Source organism: Fukomys damarensis, unplaced genomic scaffold, assembly GCF_012274545.1.
Source record: "Fukomys damarensis isolate Sample0158 unplaced genomic scaffold, DMR_v1.0_HiC HiC_scaffold_32, whole genome shotgun sequence".
Lineage (NCBI taxonomy): Eukaryota > Metazoa > Chordata > Mammalia > Rodentia > Bathyergidae > Fukomys > Fukomys damarensis.
This window is the reverse complement of record NW_022900944.1, coordinates 21135040-21152240: the sequence shown is the minus strand read 5'-3', so window position 1 is coordinate 21152240 and position 17201 is coordinate 21135040. Positions and strand designations below refer to the sequence as shown.

The following is a 17201-nucleotide window of genomic DNA, read 5'->3' as shown; positions in this document are numbered from 1 at the left end:
GATTGCTGTGAGTTCGAGACCAGCCTGGGCTACATAGTGAGTTCCAGAGCAGTCTGAACTACATAGTTCAGGGGGGGTAAACTAAAAAGAAAACACAGATCAAAACCTGAGGAGGGAAATATCCAAATGCAGATGAATAAAAAATAAATAGGCCTTAGATTTTGTGGAATGCCTAATGGGATGGCTAAATTTCTTAGTTCTTCCTGTAGAGGGGAAGAATGGACAGATTATAATAGCTGATTTGTTAGGGTGGTAAAAATCTGGGAGATTAAGAATTTATTATTGTTCTGCAGTCTTTTTTAAGCTGGTTCACTTTTTCACAAATCTGTATAGGAATGTAAGAGAAAGAAGGTAAGTGAATAACAGTACAGAAATATCACACAGAGCTTTTTCATGTTGTATTCCATGAGAATCGAGGTCTAAGCAATGAGGATGGACGTTACATTCAGCAAAGGTTCTTGGCCCAAATAAATATGAGAACAAAATACTCTCAACTTTTTTTGGCCATGGATTTTTGTTAGATAAGTTTAAGCAACTTTTATTATTATAGGAGTTCTTAAAACCTTAAAAATGCATGTGAATCATTAAGATAAAGTGGGCTGGGCATCATTTCCCAAACATTTGAGTGGAAAAGCCTTCCTTCCTTTACAGCCTCCCACAGAACTAACCAGTGGCTTACAGAACAATTTGTAGGAAACCCTAAACTAACTAATGTTAATATTTTGAGTAATTTATTGACACCCTCTAAAGGTAATGAAATATTATTCACCTATATGTAGACTTCCCTCCCTCCCTCCTCCGTTCCATTCCCCTTTCTGTTTCCCTCTTCCTCCTTTCCTTCTGCTTGCCTCCTTCCTTCTCTCTTCCTTCATTTTCTGTGAGCAGGCAAAAGGCTCACACAAAGACATGCGTGTCTGACACCCTTCACTTCCTGAAGAGCACATTTTTCTTCCAAATCAAAAAACAAAGCAAAAGAGAAAACCTTTGAGTTCTTTCCATGAACTTCTGAAGGAAGGGCCCCAAAAGTTGGGGGGAACAAATAGAAATGCACATATTAAAAGAGCAACAGATCTTTATTTTGTAATAAGCTGTTAAAACTGCAGCACTGAGTTACGGGGGGGATGTCAAATTGAACTCCCGGGAAGGAGCCCTATGAGTTCCAGTACCCCCACCTGGCCTCTCCACCATGCAGTGACTTGAGGTCAGAGGGATAAGAGCCGGTTAGGCTTTGCAGCAGCTTCTACTATGTGGGGAGGTGGGTTGGTGCTGTTGTCATAAATGGAGAGGAGGGAAAGAACCACTTCAGTAAATGTGGCTACTGTCTTATTTTGATCATCACAGTCCTATGTACTCTCCTCAGTGCCCGCTTCAGCATTCTCCCCTCCCAGAACCAGCTTCCTCTTGGCCTCTCTCACAGTATAATTCTTAGTATTCTGGTCGTTTCTTCCTAGCACTTGCGCTCCACCAGCCCCCATTCTGTGCGAGTGATCTTCTCATGGGTGATGGCTGTAAGACTCACTGTGTGGAAAGTGCTGTGCAGATTGCTTCAAATGCATTTTGCCTTACAGCATCCCTGATGATCCCAGGTCGATAGCCATTTCATCCCCCATTTTACCTAGAAAGAACCTACAATACAGAGTTAAGGAATTAACCCAGAAAGTCGGGAGCGATAGAAGCACTATTTGAATCTGACAGTGTGATTCTGGAATCCATATACTTCACCATTTGTTGTACTCTGCCTCGTACAACTGATCACACAGAGTACTGGCTCAGAGATGAGTTTTTGATTGCTGGATCAGTGACACATTGGTGTGACAAGTAAGATAGCTCGGAGAGGAACTGTCGGGGAAAGTTGCAAGAACTCACTAATCTGGTTTGAGCACTAAGGAAGCTGACTTGGCCTGTCGTGTGTTCATGTGTTTCTGCTGCTTATCATCCTTAGTAAATGAATAAACTCAAGAAAAACAGTTACAACAACAGCAACAACAACAAAAAAAGCCGGGGATTTAGCTCAGCGGTTCAGTGGCCTGCCTTGCAAGTGCAAGGACCCGAGTTCAATCCCAGGTACCAAAAAAAAACAAAAGAAAAAGAAAAACAATAACACATACTAAATTTTAATAATTATGTTATTCTACATTTACTCCGATCTTTTTAAATGTATACATATCTGTATTTTTGATGATTACATTCAGTTATTCTGTTAAATATCACTTTTGTGTGTATGTATGTGTGGTAGTGGGGATCAAACTCAGGACCTTGTGCTTGTGAGGCAGGTGGGGGCACCACTTACCTAAATCCCCAGCCCTTAAATATCACTTTAATGTACATATTTTCCATGTTGGCCATATTGGGAGGATGACACAGTTATTTTTAGTGGCTAGGTCACATTCATTTATGTTTGTGTAACAATTTGGCCATTTTCCTTTCCTGAATCTGAGTGGTAGTGAGCAGGAGAGGGACTTATTGCTTGCCTAGATCATGGTAGGTTAAATAGGATTTCCAAGATTACACCTCTGACTCAACATTTTCCATGTTATTGAAGACAATAATAAGCATGTATCCATGGATGAATAATTCTCAAAGCATTTTCTCACATGCCTTCTCAGAAAAAAAAAAGCCAAAGAAACAAAACACATGATCTATACTAAAACTGTTGCCTGCCTAAAATGAAACAGAACAAAACACGATTCGTATTTTCTCCTTTGTGGTACTTTTATTAAATAATACAGAATGACCTTACTCACAGGCTTTCAACCACAAAGAAACCTTCCAGCAGAATGGGGAATACTAGATAATCCCTATTTTGTTCACTTGAAAATTTTTTTAAAAGCTCTGCAGAGTGCCTGACCAGCACATAAATGGTGCTCAAGGAATGCTGTGCAAAACTGCTGGAAATCAGGCATCCAGTGTCTGTCTGGCCTGTCTAATGCATGGTGTTCTGATCAAGGATCTTTGTTCTTGGTATGATCCATGTTTTGGTTCTTATCTCTTCTTTTTTCATCTTCCTTTTCATTCCTTTTGGTTCTGTTCTATCTCTGTACTTTTTCAATTTTCTTGTGCCTTCATTTTAAAAAAAATACTTCTTTTGCTTTCCTTATCTTCTTTTTTTTTATAATACACTTTCTTTTCTTGTTTCTTATCATGTCACCCTATCTCCTATTGCTTGAACTCTCTCCCGAATTTTCAGTGATTGTTTCTTCTGTATTCTCTTGATTTGTGTGTTAAGAGATCACACTGTCTGCTGAAGCAAGATTGAATATTTCAGGGCATTTCTTTTCAGAACAAAGAGCATGATATGCTAAAATTGAGGCCTTCCTATAAAAACAAAACAAAACCAGCTTGTATTTTTTTTTCCTTTGTGGGTTTTTTATTAAACAATGCCTTGCCTAGCTTTAATAATCGTGGAATGATCTCACGGTTTTTCAACTATAAACCTCCCAGTGAAGCCAAGGCTGAGGATGTCTTTCAGGGAACAATGATGCAGGCCTTAAGTGCAGAGAATTCTTGTGGGACCCTGTGTAACAGAATATGGCTGAATTTAGAAACAGTTTGTCCTCTTTAATACTAAGGCAGTAGAACTCCAAGACTATACTTATCTATTTTTCTTTGTTTGTATTTTTTTCTTTGTTGGTGCATTTCAGGTATACAATACAGTTACGTTCATCATTGGGATCTTGTACCTTTACATGACAGGTCTTGGTTCTTAGTTTTCCCCGTTCCCCTGGCCTCCCTTCACTCTCTCCACCCTTCCCTATTTACAAAGACTTTATTTCCATTTTTTTCCTTTTCTCTTATTTTTTCTTTTCCCTTCTTACCTTCCTCATGTATTTTTTTTATATAGTAACTCCCCAACTTAGGAACAAGTTCCATTCCAGGCGAATGTAAGTTGGATTCGTCTATAATCTGACAAAGTGAATCTTACACAGTACACCTGTGAATCTTATACAGCATGTCTATGAAAGTTTGCACCTCGAGCGTTCTTAAGTTGAGGGCACGCTGTACAGGTGTAAACCTCAGTGGCTTACTTGTAATCAACAAAAACAGTGAGAAACATTGACTGAGTTGCATGCATGATGACCGATATCATGTCAGCTCTTGTTGGATGGCTACAGATGCAGACGAGTGTGTGTGAGCACTTACCATGTGGCTGCTCTTCACCTATGTTATCGCATTGCTTCGTGTTGCAACCTGGACAGGCCAGTCCTAGGATTAGCACCATTTCCATTTTTCAGGCTTACAGATGTTATTTGCCCAAGTCTCATAGCCAGTGAGCACGACGGCTGGGTTTTGCACCCATTCCAGGGCTATATGTGACTGCTGTTGTTGGCCTCATTGTCTGATCTAATTTCTGTCAGACCTTTTCCACTTCTTGACAGGCATCTTATTGACCTCTTTTTGAGGCTTTGCGATTGTACCCACCATGGGTTCCCCACTTTCCACTTGCTCTCCATACTCCCTCCATTCAGATCTCCACAGCTCTCTTTTTGTTGAACCCACAACTGTCTTCTCTTGTATTTCGAGAGTAACATCATGTGATAAGACAGAACAAAGCAGCCTTGCCTTTTCTCCTCAGGTGTCCCAGTGCCTTCTACTTCCCTTCTTCTCCTTCCTTTGAGAAAGGAGCTTTATTATATCATACCTTTGACCCAAAGCCTGTCTGCCTGTCTCCTTCATTAGCCAGTCCTACGGTCGGTTCTTTCCTCTTCTGGTTACACATTCTCTCCTTTTCCCTTTCCCTCTCCCCCTCTGCTTGTCTACTTCTCCCTTTCCTTCTTCCTTTCCTTTCCCTCTTTCCCTCCTTCTCTCTCTCTTTTCCTTTGTCTAAGACCTTAGTGTCCTTGATAGCTTTAATCTTCATTTCTGTTTTTTCCTTAGATTCTATTCCAAATGCACATGATGATCACATCTAGGCCTTCATTTCTCTCAACCCACTGAACATCTAGTACACAGGAACATCATACTGAAAAGCGCTGAAGAAAGCCCTTTCCTCCCACAAGTCCTTTTCTTTCTTCTCCTGACTTTCTTCTTCACCCATTAGTGATTCTTTTTTAATCAACGTAATTGAAGACCATTGAGTCACCTAGTCCTGACTACACCTACTCTGTATTCCTATCCTTCCATGTCTTCAGATTCTACCTGTGCAGTGGCTCTTGGGTGTATTCCTTTTCCTCCATTCCCCCTGCAGTGCCACCCTCATCTTGCCTTGTTTTTAGTCCTGAAGGCTCTTCCCTACAGAAGCTCTTCCACTCTTCCCAAGGTGAGGGTAATACTTCTTAAAGATCAGCTTTGCATTGTAAAACACTTTGATGCTCAGAACTTCTTGATGGCTTCTTACAATTCTAAAGTCCTCTCCACGATTTCCAAGACTTTGGGTCTCTCTTGGTCCCTGAGTGAATGTCTATAACTTCATCCATGCTAATTCTCTTCCCTCTACCTGCCCATTCCTGTGTGCCTTGTGCTGTTTTGTGGTCTGCTCTCCTGACAAGGATGACCTGCATCAGCATTGTTTGCAAACATCAAATAAGCACCAATGTTCAAGTCCTTTTTCTCCCTTGGATTAACTATTCTCTGGTCCTCCTTTGACACTGGCTGCATTTTGAGTATTGTTTTCTCATTGCCCCTTCCTCTTCATCTCTAGGGAATGTTCTGAATCTGACTCAAAGCTGTGCCTCCTGCATTACCTTCTAGAGTGCCTCATACCCAGCTGGAGGCTGGTAATTGAAGTGAACCATTTCTTTTTTGGAGCTACTTCAATAAAAGTTGAATGCAAGGCATCGGGATACAGAATCCAGCGTGGTGCCTGTTGGCAGTGCAAGCTGACACCAAAACCATGAGCTTTACCCCCTGGCACTGCACTGGTCACTTCCCTCTGTCCCCTTGTCACACTGCCATTTCCTTGGCTCCCTCTGCAGACTTCTCAATGTGTGGGTGATTCTGTCAGTGCTGGGTAGAAATCACTGTCCGATAACATTAAGGTCATTGTATTGTGTTTTCTGCTTGGTTGGTTTGTTAAGAGTAGAGCAATAGCCATAGGCCCTGAAAAAAAAAAAGCTTTGTTTGAATGTTTGGGTTGCTTGGTTTGGTTTTGTTTGTTTTATGAACGTTGTATTAATTCAGAGCCTCTAAGAAAGAAAGAACCCTGGATTTCTAAGAGCTTATGGGAGGGCTAGCCCTAAAGTCATGATCAAAGGGGAAAGAGATAATATTCTTCTTTCTCTCTTGCTATCTGTATGTTATTTTTTGATTCCTTTTGTACTTATCTCACAAGTTGAACCCCATCAATTTAAAAAGTGACACCAGAACTTAACGTTCTACACCCTTTAAAGGCCCTGAGTTTCAGCACCATTTCTTTTTCATCTGATGAAAATAGACACAAGTGCCTATTGTTTTAACCACTTCCAAATGCACTTCATATAGTTGTCCTAAGAATCCAATGGACTGACAGGACATTATTAAAAATCTCCCTGTCTGTGTAAATGTATCTCTTTAGGTCATTATCCATCAGCTAAGGAGGCCCTGTCTGTTAAACACCTGTAGCCATTGTTTTGACAGTACTCATTTAATATCTTCAAGTTTTTTTTTTACTTTGCTCCAAAGAAGTGAAATAAGTCATTTCCCTGCTTGTGCTTTCATCTATGATGATTGTTGGCAACCCTTGCCAGTCCTGGAAGCAGAACCTTGTGATGTGAAGACGGCGTCACACGGCAAAGACCGCATGCCCTTCCATCGCAGCTGCAGGGTGACATCTTAGACGATGCGATGCTGTAGCTGTTGGATCACAATATTCATTTTTCATCTGTTTAAATTTTTAGCATGTCCCCATGCTGTGCATTTTTAGAAAACAAATGGAATCTTCTGCTGTTTAAAATGAGAGATGAATTTATTGTATCTGGAGTTAATACACCATTTCCAGGGTCCCTTGTAATGTGTTCATTAATTTCCCCATGTAGAGTGTGAATTTGCTGCTTGTTTATTAACAAGGGGGCACAGACACAAACAACTGGCCTTCCATCTGCCTCTTCCCTGCAACACAAACGTGCTTATTGTACACTACTAATAGTTAATAGGCTAAGTGAAAATGTAGCCTGGGTCGCTCTTCCTTCCCTGTCACTCTTAATGAGTCTTCTATTTAAAAGACACTTCGGTGTAATCGGCAATAGTGATAAGTAAGACTTTACTTACTGAGTAGCAACAGAAGGAGACTGAGAGCTTGCATTGTTTCTATGCATTAATGGATGCTTACTCGACATTTAGACATATTTGAGGTCAGCCTCCCATTTTTTGATTACAGGCAGGAAGATCAGATGTGGAAATCTTACTGCACAGATGGGGCTTTTTAGGATGGGACTTAAATCCTCGCCAAGGCTGCCGGATTGGTGGGTTGGAGACCCGATTCCCCTTTTTTTTAGTAAGTGCAGTCCTGATACAGATTATGCGGTGACATTCTAAACTTCCTCCACTGTGTCCTGTGAAATTGTTTCAGACATCCCTTTGAGAAGAAAAGGGGCGGGAGGCAAAGAGTGTGGCAAACAGATTCATTCTGGGGCCCATCGGCCTCTCTGAGGATACCCATTTCAAGGACAGTTTCGAACTGATGTATTCCTTCCAGCGTGGGTCTAACAAGGATCCAAGTTTGTTACACCAAGAAGAATTTAAGTTGCCTCCAAAGAGCTAAGTCTCAGAAAGTGAGCCCAGAGAATAGACTGTGTGTCAAGTGACTGGTGCCACACAGCTCACTTGACTCAGTCACCCCCGGTAGTGGCCAGAGATGAGGCTCAAACCACCTTGTAATTATGTTTAGGCTATATAATTAATACATTTAGCTGGCAGAAGGATAGTTCTCTCTTCATTATCGCAAATTGTAACTGACAAGGCAGTTGCAAATTACCGTTAACACAGCCAAGTAGCACCCTTTTCTCCTGGCTTGAAGTGAGTTTTGAAAACTAGGTAGTGTAACCAACATTCACTTTTTTCGTGGTCCTCAAAATTCCCTGCATTTTCCTAGTATTTTTATTTTAATACCTTTTTTATTTCTTTCATTGGACCACTCTACAAGTACTGCCTACCAGGTGGATTTGGCCAAAGGACACATTGTTTCCATTTTTAAAGGAGTTTTGGGAAATGAAAATCTGTAAAAAGGTCTTTTCTTCTCATGCCACAAAGATAGATCACACGTATGTTTTTGTTCTTGCCCAAGGCACACCTCAAGATCTCCCTTCTGGGTCACAGTATTTTTCCTGTATTTGTGGAGTAGTATTCCTAGCCTGGCTGGTCAAGCACAAGCCCTAGAGAACAATTCAGCGGGGAGCTGTCACTTTCAGAGAACGGGCTTCTGCAGACGTGACATAGGGGAGAGGGTAAAGAACAGCTGGCGCCCTACTTGCCCCCCTCAGCAAAGGTTTTATTTTGACAGTGACTGTATATCAGAATTTTAGATTTTTGGTTTCACTATAATTTAATGTCTTCCCATTACCACTAAATACCTTTTTTGTCTAACAATTTCTAATTTAAATCTATAATAAAACCACAGAGACCTCACTGGACACACACACACACACACACACACACACACACACACACACACACACACGATTTTCTTAATGGCCTTTATGATAAAATCCAGATTCTTTTTCTTGCCTTACTAAGATGTTAAAAACTCGGTACTCAGCTTGAGTCTTTTAAGATCCACCCATATTATAAGCTTTTCTGACTCCCTAGAATCCTCTCCTGTGCAGCTGCTGGGTTTTTACACAGACTTTCCTTCTTCTTGGAACTCTTTCCAAACCCTCTTATCCTGCCCTGGTCCTCTCGTGCTCACCCCCACTTGGTGTGGCTGTCTCAGCCTCCTTGGGAGGTCTTTTTTGCTCCTTGAAATGAATTGCTCCCCCAGGCCCACCCTTCCATGGCACCCTGTCCTCACCCTGTAGCATCCTGCGGGACATTTCTAATGGCCTCACACCCTCCCTCGCTCATTTTCACTGTGCTTCTCAGTGGCCCTAAGTGCTGTGCTACATCTCTTCTGCCCTGTGGCCTGTGACAGAGGACACAGTGTTGGAGACAGCCCTCATTATGACAAAAAGCACAGCCACATCCACTTGACCACTGGATTCTTCACTGTTCCCCTGGGCTGCTTCCAGCCTGTTCCATGAGAGGCAAGGCAACAGCACAGCGAATACAATGCTCCCTTGCTCTCTGGCTGAAAGGCTTTTTGGAGAGGTGGAGAGCAGAGTGTAGGGGCTGTGATCATGGAGGGCTAAGGTCTGTTAGTTCCACTGCACATCTGTATTGTTTACTTTTCTATGTTTTACCTGGGCCCTGCATTTTACAAATTGAGTGTTTGTGTAGTTTTGTTGTTGTTTCATGAATCCCAGACTTCACATGTTAGGCAAGTGCTCTACCACTGAGCTATATCCATGGTTCAAAATTTGGTACCTTTGTAGGTCTGATTTTGGTAACTTTCTCTGGCAGCATGTGATGGCTAATGCTCCCTGGTCCAATGGAGGATGTCAATGGGTGAGGAAGAGCTTGTTACAGGGCCAGGCAAGTTGGAACTGTAGGATGCGCCACACTCAGAATTAAGTGGAATCCTTTATTATCGTAGCCAGCAGTCCAAAGTGGGCTCAGGCCTCCAAAACCTCTGGACAAGGGAAAGGCTGTTTGCAGCGTCCTTTTAGGGCTCTTCTATTTGGGGAGGGCTGAGGGAGTGAGGGGAGCACAAGGGGAACTTCACAGGAGCAGGACTTTGCTAAGTCAGTGTGGTCGGGGCAGTTTTTCACAGTTTAGTTAAAACAGAGTATCACACAGATGCTGGAGTCTTCTGTGTACAAGGTAGTAAAGGTAGCATAGTTGCAGACTCTACAGGATGCAGTGTTTGGTCTGTCCTGCACTAACTGAGGGGACTCCTAAGTGGGGGCTGGCCACCTGGAATCACTGGGCTTTACACAGATGGAGCCAGGTTGGCTGTTACAAGCTCACTGGTTGATACTTCAGATTGTTATTATTACACATTTATTATCCCATTATAAATATAAACCCAGTGTCTTTGTCTCTCAAATGTTGAAAACTTAATGATTACAGTAGCCATTTGAATATTTTTATTGTTTGAAAGAAAATTTTACATACTCAACCTCACATGATTAAAAATAGTTAAAGCAATGCTTTAAACCCGATCTTCGCCAACCAAAGTAGCAGAGACTTTTTTACAATTTCCAAATTTCTTTCTGGTTTTGTTTTTTTTGTATTGGGTGTTGAACTCGGGACCAAGCATGTGTGAGACCAGCGACATCACTGAGTTAAATCCCTGGCCCCAATTTTCAAATTTCTTAGCGTTGGAGCAGTCAGTGGCTTTTGGAAGTATAAATTGACATAAACTTTCTGGAAGAAATTTATAATACCAATTAAGAATTTGACATTGTTTTGAGGCCTGTGGGGATTAAAGGTGTCTGCTCCGGAGTATGAATGAATATGACATGTGAGCTAAGGACTTCTCAGAGCCTCAGTGTCCTCATTTATAAAATGGAGCTGATAACATTGTTTCCACCATCTTTTTAGATATGATTATGCGTTTATACAATTAGTATAGTGCCTGATATATATTCACAGCTCAAGAAATATAAACTATCATGATACTTCAGATTATACTCTTTAATATTGTCCATTAGGAAATAATCTAGAATGCAGACCAACATGCAAAGATGTTATCATAGCCTAAATTAGAAAAGTGGAGACAAATTGGAAGTGAATATTCAAACTGTAAGAAAAATGGCAATTTTTGTTTGTTTACTCAATGCTAAAATACCCCTACAAAGGATATTTACAAAGGGGCACTGATGACATGTGGAGATATTGATAGTATTGAGTAAAAAAGTACTGTAGGTGCACATTTAATAAAATCTCATCTATGTAAAGATCTTGCTATATAAAATAGTGTAGAAAAGAGAACTAAAAGAAAAATGTGAATGATGTTAGTTTCCAACTCTGAAAGGCATTCCTAGGGATATTTTCATACTTACTTTGTAAAAATAATTTCCATATTTTCTTCCATGGATTACTTTGCAGCCAGAAAAAGACAATTTCCAGATCCCTCTTTGAACCCGGCTTGACTACTCCTGTGTAGAACACAGTGGCCCCCAGGAGTGAGCTTGAAGCGTGCAGTGAGCCTGTGAGACTGGCCCCCTGTAGCCTGTTGTCTGTGTTCTTAGGTCTACCCTGAGGACCCCACTTTGCTGGCTCAGAGTCTGAACCTCAGTATTAATCCTCAGACCCCTGAGGCCCTGGCTTCTAGCTTCTTCCCCACTGCCTCATCACTCATGTTGAGGTCTCCCAAGGAATTCTACCTGCAGAGAGATTCTGACTGCAAGCCTCTGAAGACAAAATGGCCACCTGGAATCACTGGGCTTTACACAGATGGAGCCAGGTTGGCTGTTACAAGCTCACTGGTTGATACTTCAGATTGTTATTATTACACATTTATTATCCCATTATAAATATAAACCCAGTGTCTTTGTCTCTCAAATGTTGAAAACTTAATGATTACAGTAGCCATTTGAATATTTTTATTGTTTGAAAGAAAATTTTACATACTCAACCTCACATGATTAAAAATAGTTAAAGCAATGCTTTAAACCCGATCTTCGCCAACCAAAGTAGCAGAGACTTTTTTACAATTTCCAAATTTCTTTCTGGTTTTGTTTTTTTTGTATTGGGTGTTGAACTCGGGACCAAGCATGTGTGAGACCAGCGACATCACTGAGTTAAATCCCTGGCCCCAATTTTCAAATTTCTTAGCGTTGGAGCAGTCAGTGGCTTTTGGAAGTATAAATTGACATAAACTTTCTGGAAGAAATTTATAATACCAATTAAGAATTTGACATTGTTTTGAGGCCTGTGGGGATTAAAGGTGTCTGCTCCGGAGTATGAATGAATATGACATGTGAGCTAAGGACTTCTCAGAGCCTCAGTGTCCTCATTTATAAAATGGAGCTGATAACATTGTTTCCACCATCTTTTTAGATATGATTATGCGTTTATACAATTAGTATAGTGCCTGATATATATTCACAGCTCAAGAAATATAAACTATCATGATACTTCAGATTATACTCTTTAATATTGTCCATTAGGAAATAATCTAGAATGCAGACCAACATGCAAAGATGTTATCATAGCCTAAATTAGAAAAGTGGAGACAAATTGGAAGTGAATATTCAAACTGTAAGAAAAATGGCAATTTTTGTTTGTTTACTCAATGCTAAAATACCCCTACAAAGGATATTTACAAAGGGGCACTGATGACATGTGGAGATATTGATAGTATTGAGTAAAAAAGTACTGTAGGTGCACATTTAATAAAATCTCATCTATGTAAAGATCTTGCTATATAAAATAGTGTAGAAAAGAGAACTAAAAGAAAAATGTGAATGATGTTAGTTTCCAACTCTGAAAGGCATTCCTAGGGATATTTTCATACTTACTTTGTAAAAATAATTTCCATATTTTCTTCCATGGATTACTTTGCAGCCAGAAAAAGACAATTTCCAGATCCCTCTTTGAACCCGGCTTGACTACTCCTGTGTAGAACACAGTGGCCCCCAGGAGTGAGCTTGAAGCGTGCAGTGAGCCTGTGAGACTGGCCCCCTGTAGCCTGTTGTCTGTGTTCTTAGGTCTACCCTGAGGACCCCACTTTGCTGGCTCAGAGTCTGAACCTCAGTATTAATCCTCAGACCCCTGAGGCCCTGGCTTCTAGCTTCTTCCCCACTGCCTCATCACTCATGTTGAGGTCTCCCAAGGAATTCTACCTGCAGAGAGATTCTGACTGCAAGCCTCTGAAGACAAAGGTGTTTCATAGGTCTTAGGGATTTATTAACCCTTATGATTTGAGTTAAGAAAAATCAGTCAACCAAACTTTCGAGCAGGATCCTGGAGTGTATTCACCGAAGGGATCTTGTGTTCTGGGCTCTTGTGTGACAAGATTGGGAAGGGAGGTTTTCATGGCTGAATTAATGCAGTACTCTCAGATTATTGTTTTGGAATGAAATTATTATTCAGAGGATCTGGTGCTCACCATGACTTTTTAATAGAATGAAAACTGGCAGTGAACGTAAGGAGAGGGCCCAGCTTTCCAAACTCAAGTGGTCATGATCTCCTCAGTAAGGAAGAACTGTAAAGTAACTCAGATAATGTGATGCTCCGGGAAGCCTGCGGTTGACGGTTTGATATTTTTAGACATCACTTAGGGGTTTCTCCCTCACCTCTGGGGTCTCACTCTGTCATGTACTGTAATACATCTGAGGAATGATGGATACCTTCTTAGGGCTGGTGTAACATGGAGACGTGGACGGCAGCAGAAGCCCTCTGGTTTTATACTCTGCGACTCTTGAGCCCTTTCCACCAGCCTCTTACATCCCTGTGCCCAAACCAGGCATTTCTGGCATAAGATATCTGGAGACTTGGTTAGGAAGATAGAAGAAATTGAAGGTGGTAAAGAATCCCTGTATTTATGGGAGCTGGAGGCAGAGAAAAGATGTGACAGAAGTCTGCACCGGTGTGAGCGTGCAAAGAGAGGAGAGGGTTTCAAGAGGAGAGCTGGTGGGTAGTGCCGTGTGCTGCACATCTCAGGCAGATGACGAAGCGGAGGCCAGTGGATTTGGTCATTGGGGCCATCAGAGACCTTTTCAAGAGAGAAACTGCTGCAGAACTGTGGAGGTGGAAGGCAGGTGGTAGTGGAGTGGTGAAGGAAAGGCAGGAGAGGGGCAGTCATAGAGAAAAGTGGGGGTGGTTCAGAGCATGTTGGCAGGGAGAGTCAGAGTAAAGAGAGACAAAGGAGGAAAGGTGGAATAATACTGAGTTCAGGCTGGAGAAAGTTGATGGAGGAATCCTGTGAAACAAGAGAAAGGAACTAAAACAGAGTAAAGGTGAGTGTTCGGGGTCGAAGGGAATGCCCGAGAGGTGCTTCTGCAGGATTTGAATAAGGGCAGTAGGTGAAGTCTCATGCGAGGCAGGTAGAGGCAGGAGGGGTGGGACTTGGGCACTGCAGCGAGGTTTCAAAGCAATTGCTGGCAGGGTGGAAAGGAATGTACCTGCCCTAGCTCTGGCTTCCTGGGGAAGTAATTAGTATATTTTACACTCTTCATTGGAACAGTGTCTAGAGAGCCCCAAGATGAGACAAACCCATAAATACTTATTTATTATACCTACAAAATACTTCAGAGATCTGCTTACTTTCTCTTCAAAGCATCCCCTGGCGATCATTCTTTTTCATTTCTCTAATTGCACACTAGAGAAGCTTCCATTAGATGCAACTAGTCTTTAGACCACTGAAGCTTTGCAGATCTTGCCGCTTGGGCCTGGAATCATTCTGCATATGTGCGCTTGGAGGGGAAGAAAACCTTGACTTGGTCATGGCTCCTAGGTTTCCCACCCTAACATTTACCCACCCATGAAGGTAATCAGAAAATACCATCACGTTTGTTAGCTCCTGCAGCTTCCCTATGCTTTCAAATTTACCTGTACACACCTGGATTGTGCTCACACAGGAAGGAGAACACTAGCCTCCTCCTCATATTACCCTCAATGCCGTCATCGTTTCCTTTATAATTCACTGAAAGGCTGTAATGAGGATTAATTTGGCTCTTAGGATATCACGAATTATTTCTAACATTGGCAAAGGATTGCATGTAATTTGAAACACCCAGGGTTCAGAGAAGGGTCAGGGGCTTTTTGTTTATGAGCCTTTCTGATGATACTTCTGGGGTGATGGGAGGGGTCTTAGGCAGACTCTCCTGCAGATGAGTGGGTGCTAAGGTGGGGGGAGTTCTGCTTTGTTTATAGGGAATAGGTCTAGATGATTGGCAGTTTGGAAAGCATCGCCCAGAGTATAGAAAGGCCTGCCTTACAGGACTTGAGGCAGACAATCTGTTTTTCTGACTGGAATCTTTTTTTTTTTTTTTCCCCTCATTGAGTTTATTGGTCCATTTTAGATATACAGTACAGTTACATTCATCATTGGGATCTTGTACCTTTACATGACAGGTCTTGGTTCTCATTTTTTCCCCTTATCCCTGCCCTCCCTTCACCCCCTCCTCCCTTCCCTATTTACAAATACTTTATTTCCATTTTTTCATTTTCTCATGTTTTTTTCTTTTCCCTTATTTCCTTTCTCCTGCCCTTCCCACGTCCCTTACACCTTTAGCCCTTTTCTTCCTATTTCACCTTGTCAATTATATCATTAGGATCATATGTACCATTATAGTTTTTCACACCAGAGAAATTATTCAGTATTTATACATGTGTGACTCATTTATTTCACTTAGAAGTATAGCATCAATATGTATCCATTTTCCTATGCTTGACTAATTTCTCATTCTTTATGGCTGAGTAGTATTCCATTTTATAAAAAAACCACATCTTCTTTATCCTGACTGGGATCTTTTTAGTGAAATTATGTCTGGACATCAGGATATGTCTATAAGGCCTCGAGACTGGGCCTACATACACATTAGCAAGGGCATACAGGTGCCTGGACTCCTCCAGATGATGGGAAAGCTCTGTAAAAACACGAAGATTCCTACTTTTTTCCTCTATCTTTACTCCTTTCTCAGTTTGGTGGAAAATCTTTGGCATGGAAGGTGGTAAATGAGATTCTAAGGGTAGTTGTCACTTGAAAAGAAAGGAAGTTTTCACTGCAACAGAAGCTAAACACAGTCTAGTTCTTAATTGGAGAATGACCCTTATACAAGGACCAGAGAGCACCGGCCATGTGAGATAATTTGTTTTATAGCTTTAGTCACAGCTGATACCACAGAGTTGCTATGAACTGTGTATCATGTCATAAGAGTAATTTTTCCACTTAGAACTTGTAACTTTATCTCTTGTAACTTTATCTCTAGCTAAAGGCTAGCATTTTGTAGCACCTCGATTCAGTGATCTAAAAAGCCACAGTCCCTCCCACACTGAAGCCGGAGACCAGTGTGCTAGGTGTGGGGGAGCCATGGGGAGTAGGCATGGTGACGTGGTACCCCCAACTTGGGCACTCACAACTCTTGGTAGAGAGTTTGGTAGGTTTTTGGTTTGTTTGCTTTGTATTAGAGACTGAACCTAGGGCCTTTGCACTGAGCTACATCCCCAGCCCTTTTTAAAATTTGACATAGGGTCTTACTAAGTTGCCCAGGTGGGCTCAAACTTGTGACCCTCCTTCCTCAGTCCCCTGCCCCTCAGAGTGCTCCCATTGAATAAACGTGCTAGCTTTGTGGGCATGTGCCACTGCGCTCAGCTGTGTTTGGGAGTATCAATCTTGCTATTCCTCTGCCCCTGGTAAAGATTTGTCACACAGTGCTTGGTCTAGTACTGGAAGGTTGTTTAGTTGGAAAAAGATGAAAACTCAGTTACTCTGCTAGGCCTCATCATTTGCTAAAACTCTGAAGCACGCAATTTCAGTGAGTCTCAGGCTTCTACTTTACTGACATCTGCCTTTGGCTACTTTCCAGGTGTCGGCGTCATAGCCGATGATTAAAATCACTCTGCCCTTTGACATAGAGAAGAAATGATAAATGTGTGCTCACAAGTGTCTGTGCCTTCTCTTTACACCTTGCCCCTGCAGACTGCCACACCCTGTGCCGGCACTGTGCAGCCAATCTCCGGCACACCGGGAGCATCTGCCTGAGGTGCCAGAATGTCCGCCACCTGCTGCTGGATGACCACTGTGTTCCCCATTGCCCTTCTGGATACTACACAGAGAGGGGCACTTGTAAAAGTGAGTAAGTGCTGGGCCAGGGGGCAGAAATGCCTGTGAGGTTTTTTTCAGGGCTGGAGCCTAGAAGGATGAATTTCTGGAAACTGGAGGAGGCAGGAAGCTTGCAGGGGCCACATGCTGAGCACTCTTTGCATGGGCATTGCCTTACACCCTCCAGGGCTGCTGCTTCAGAAGGGAACCTGGCACCAGAGCTTCTGTTGTCTCCTTTTCCTCTGCAGGATGCCACTCCTCCTGCAGGACCTGCCAGGCTGGAGGACCTTTCTCCTGTTCTTCCTGCAACACCAGCCTGGTTCTCACCCACACGGGTACCTGCAGCACCTCCTGCTTCCCTGGATACTATCTGGATGACAGTCGTGCTTGCCAGCGTAGGTGTTTTAACTAAACTTCTCTCCTCTACCCTTTGGCCACTGGAAGAAATGTGAAGTTCTTGTTTTCTATCTTTCTCAGTAGC

The 17201-nt window shown here is 42.2% G+C and overlaps 1 protein-coding gene across 1 annotated transcript in view; it reads left to right on the top strand.

Annotated features, from left to right (window-relative positions):
* The window catches only part of Fras1 (Fraser extracellular matrix complex subunit 1), a 406016-nt gene that overhangs the window by 230454 nt on the left and 158361 nt on the right, over positions 1–17201 (top strand). Inside the window, exons 21-22 of the mRNA XM_010628378.1 lie at positions 16598–16750; positions 16969–17115. Coding sequence (XP_010626680.1) covers positions 16598–16750; positions 16969–17115 — 300 coding nt within the window. The remainder of the gene's footprint in view (positions 1–16597; positions 16751–16968; positions 17116–17201) is intronic.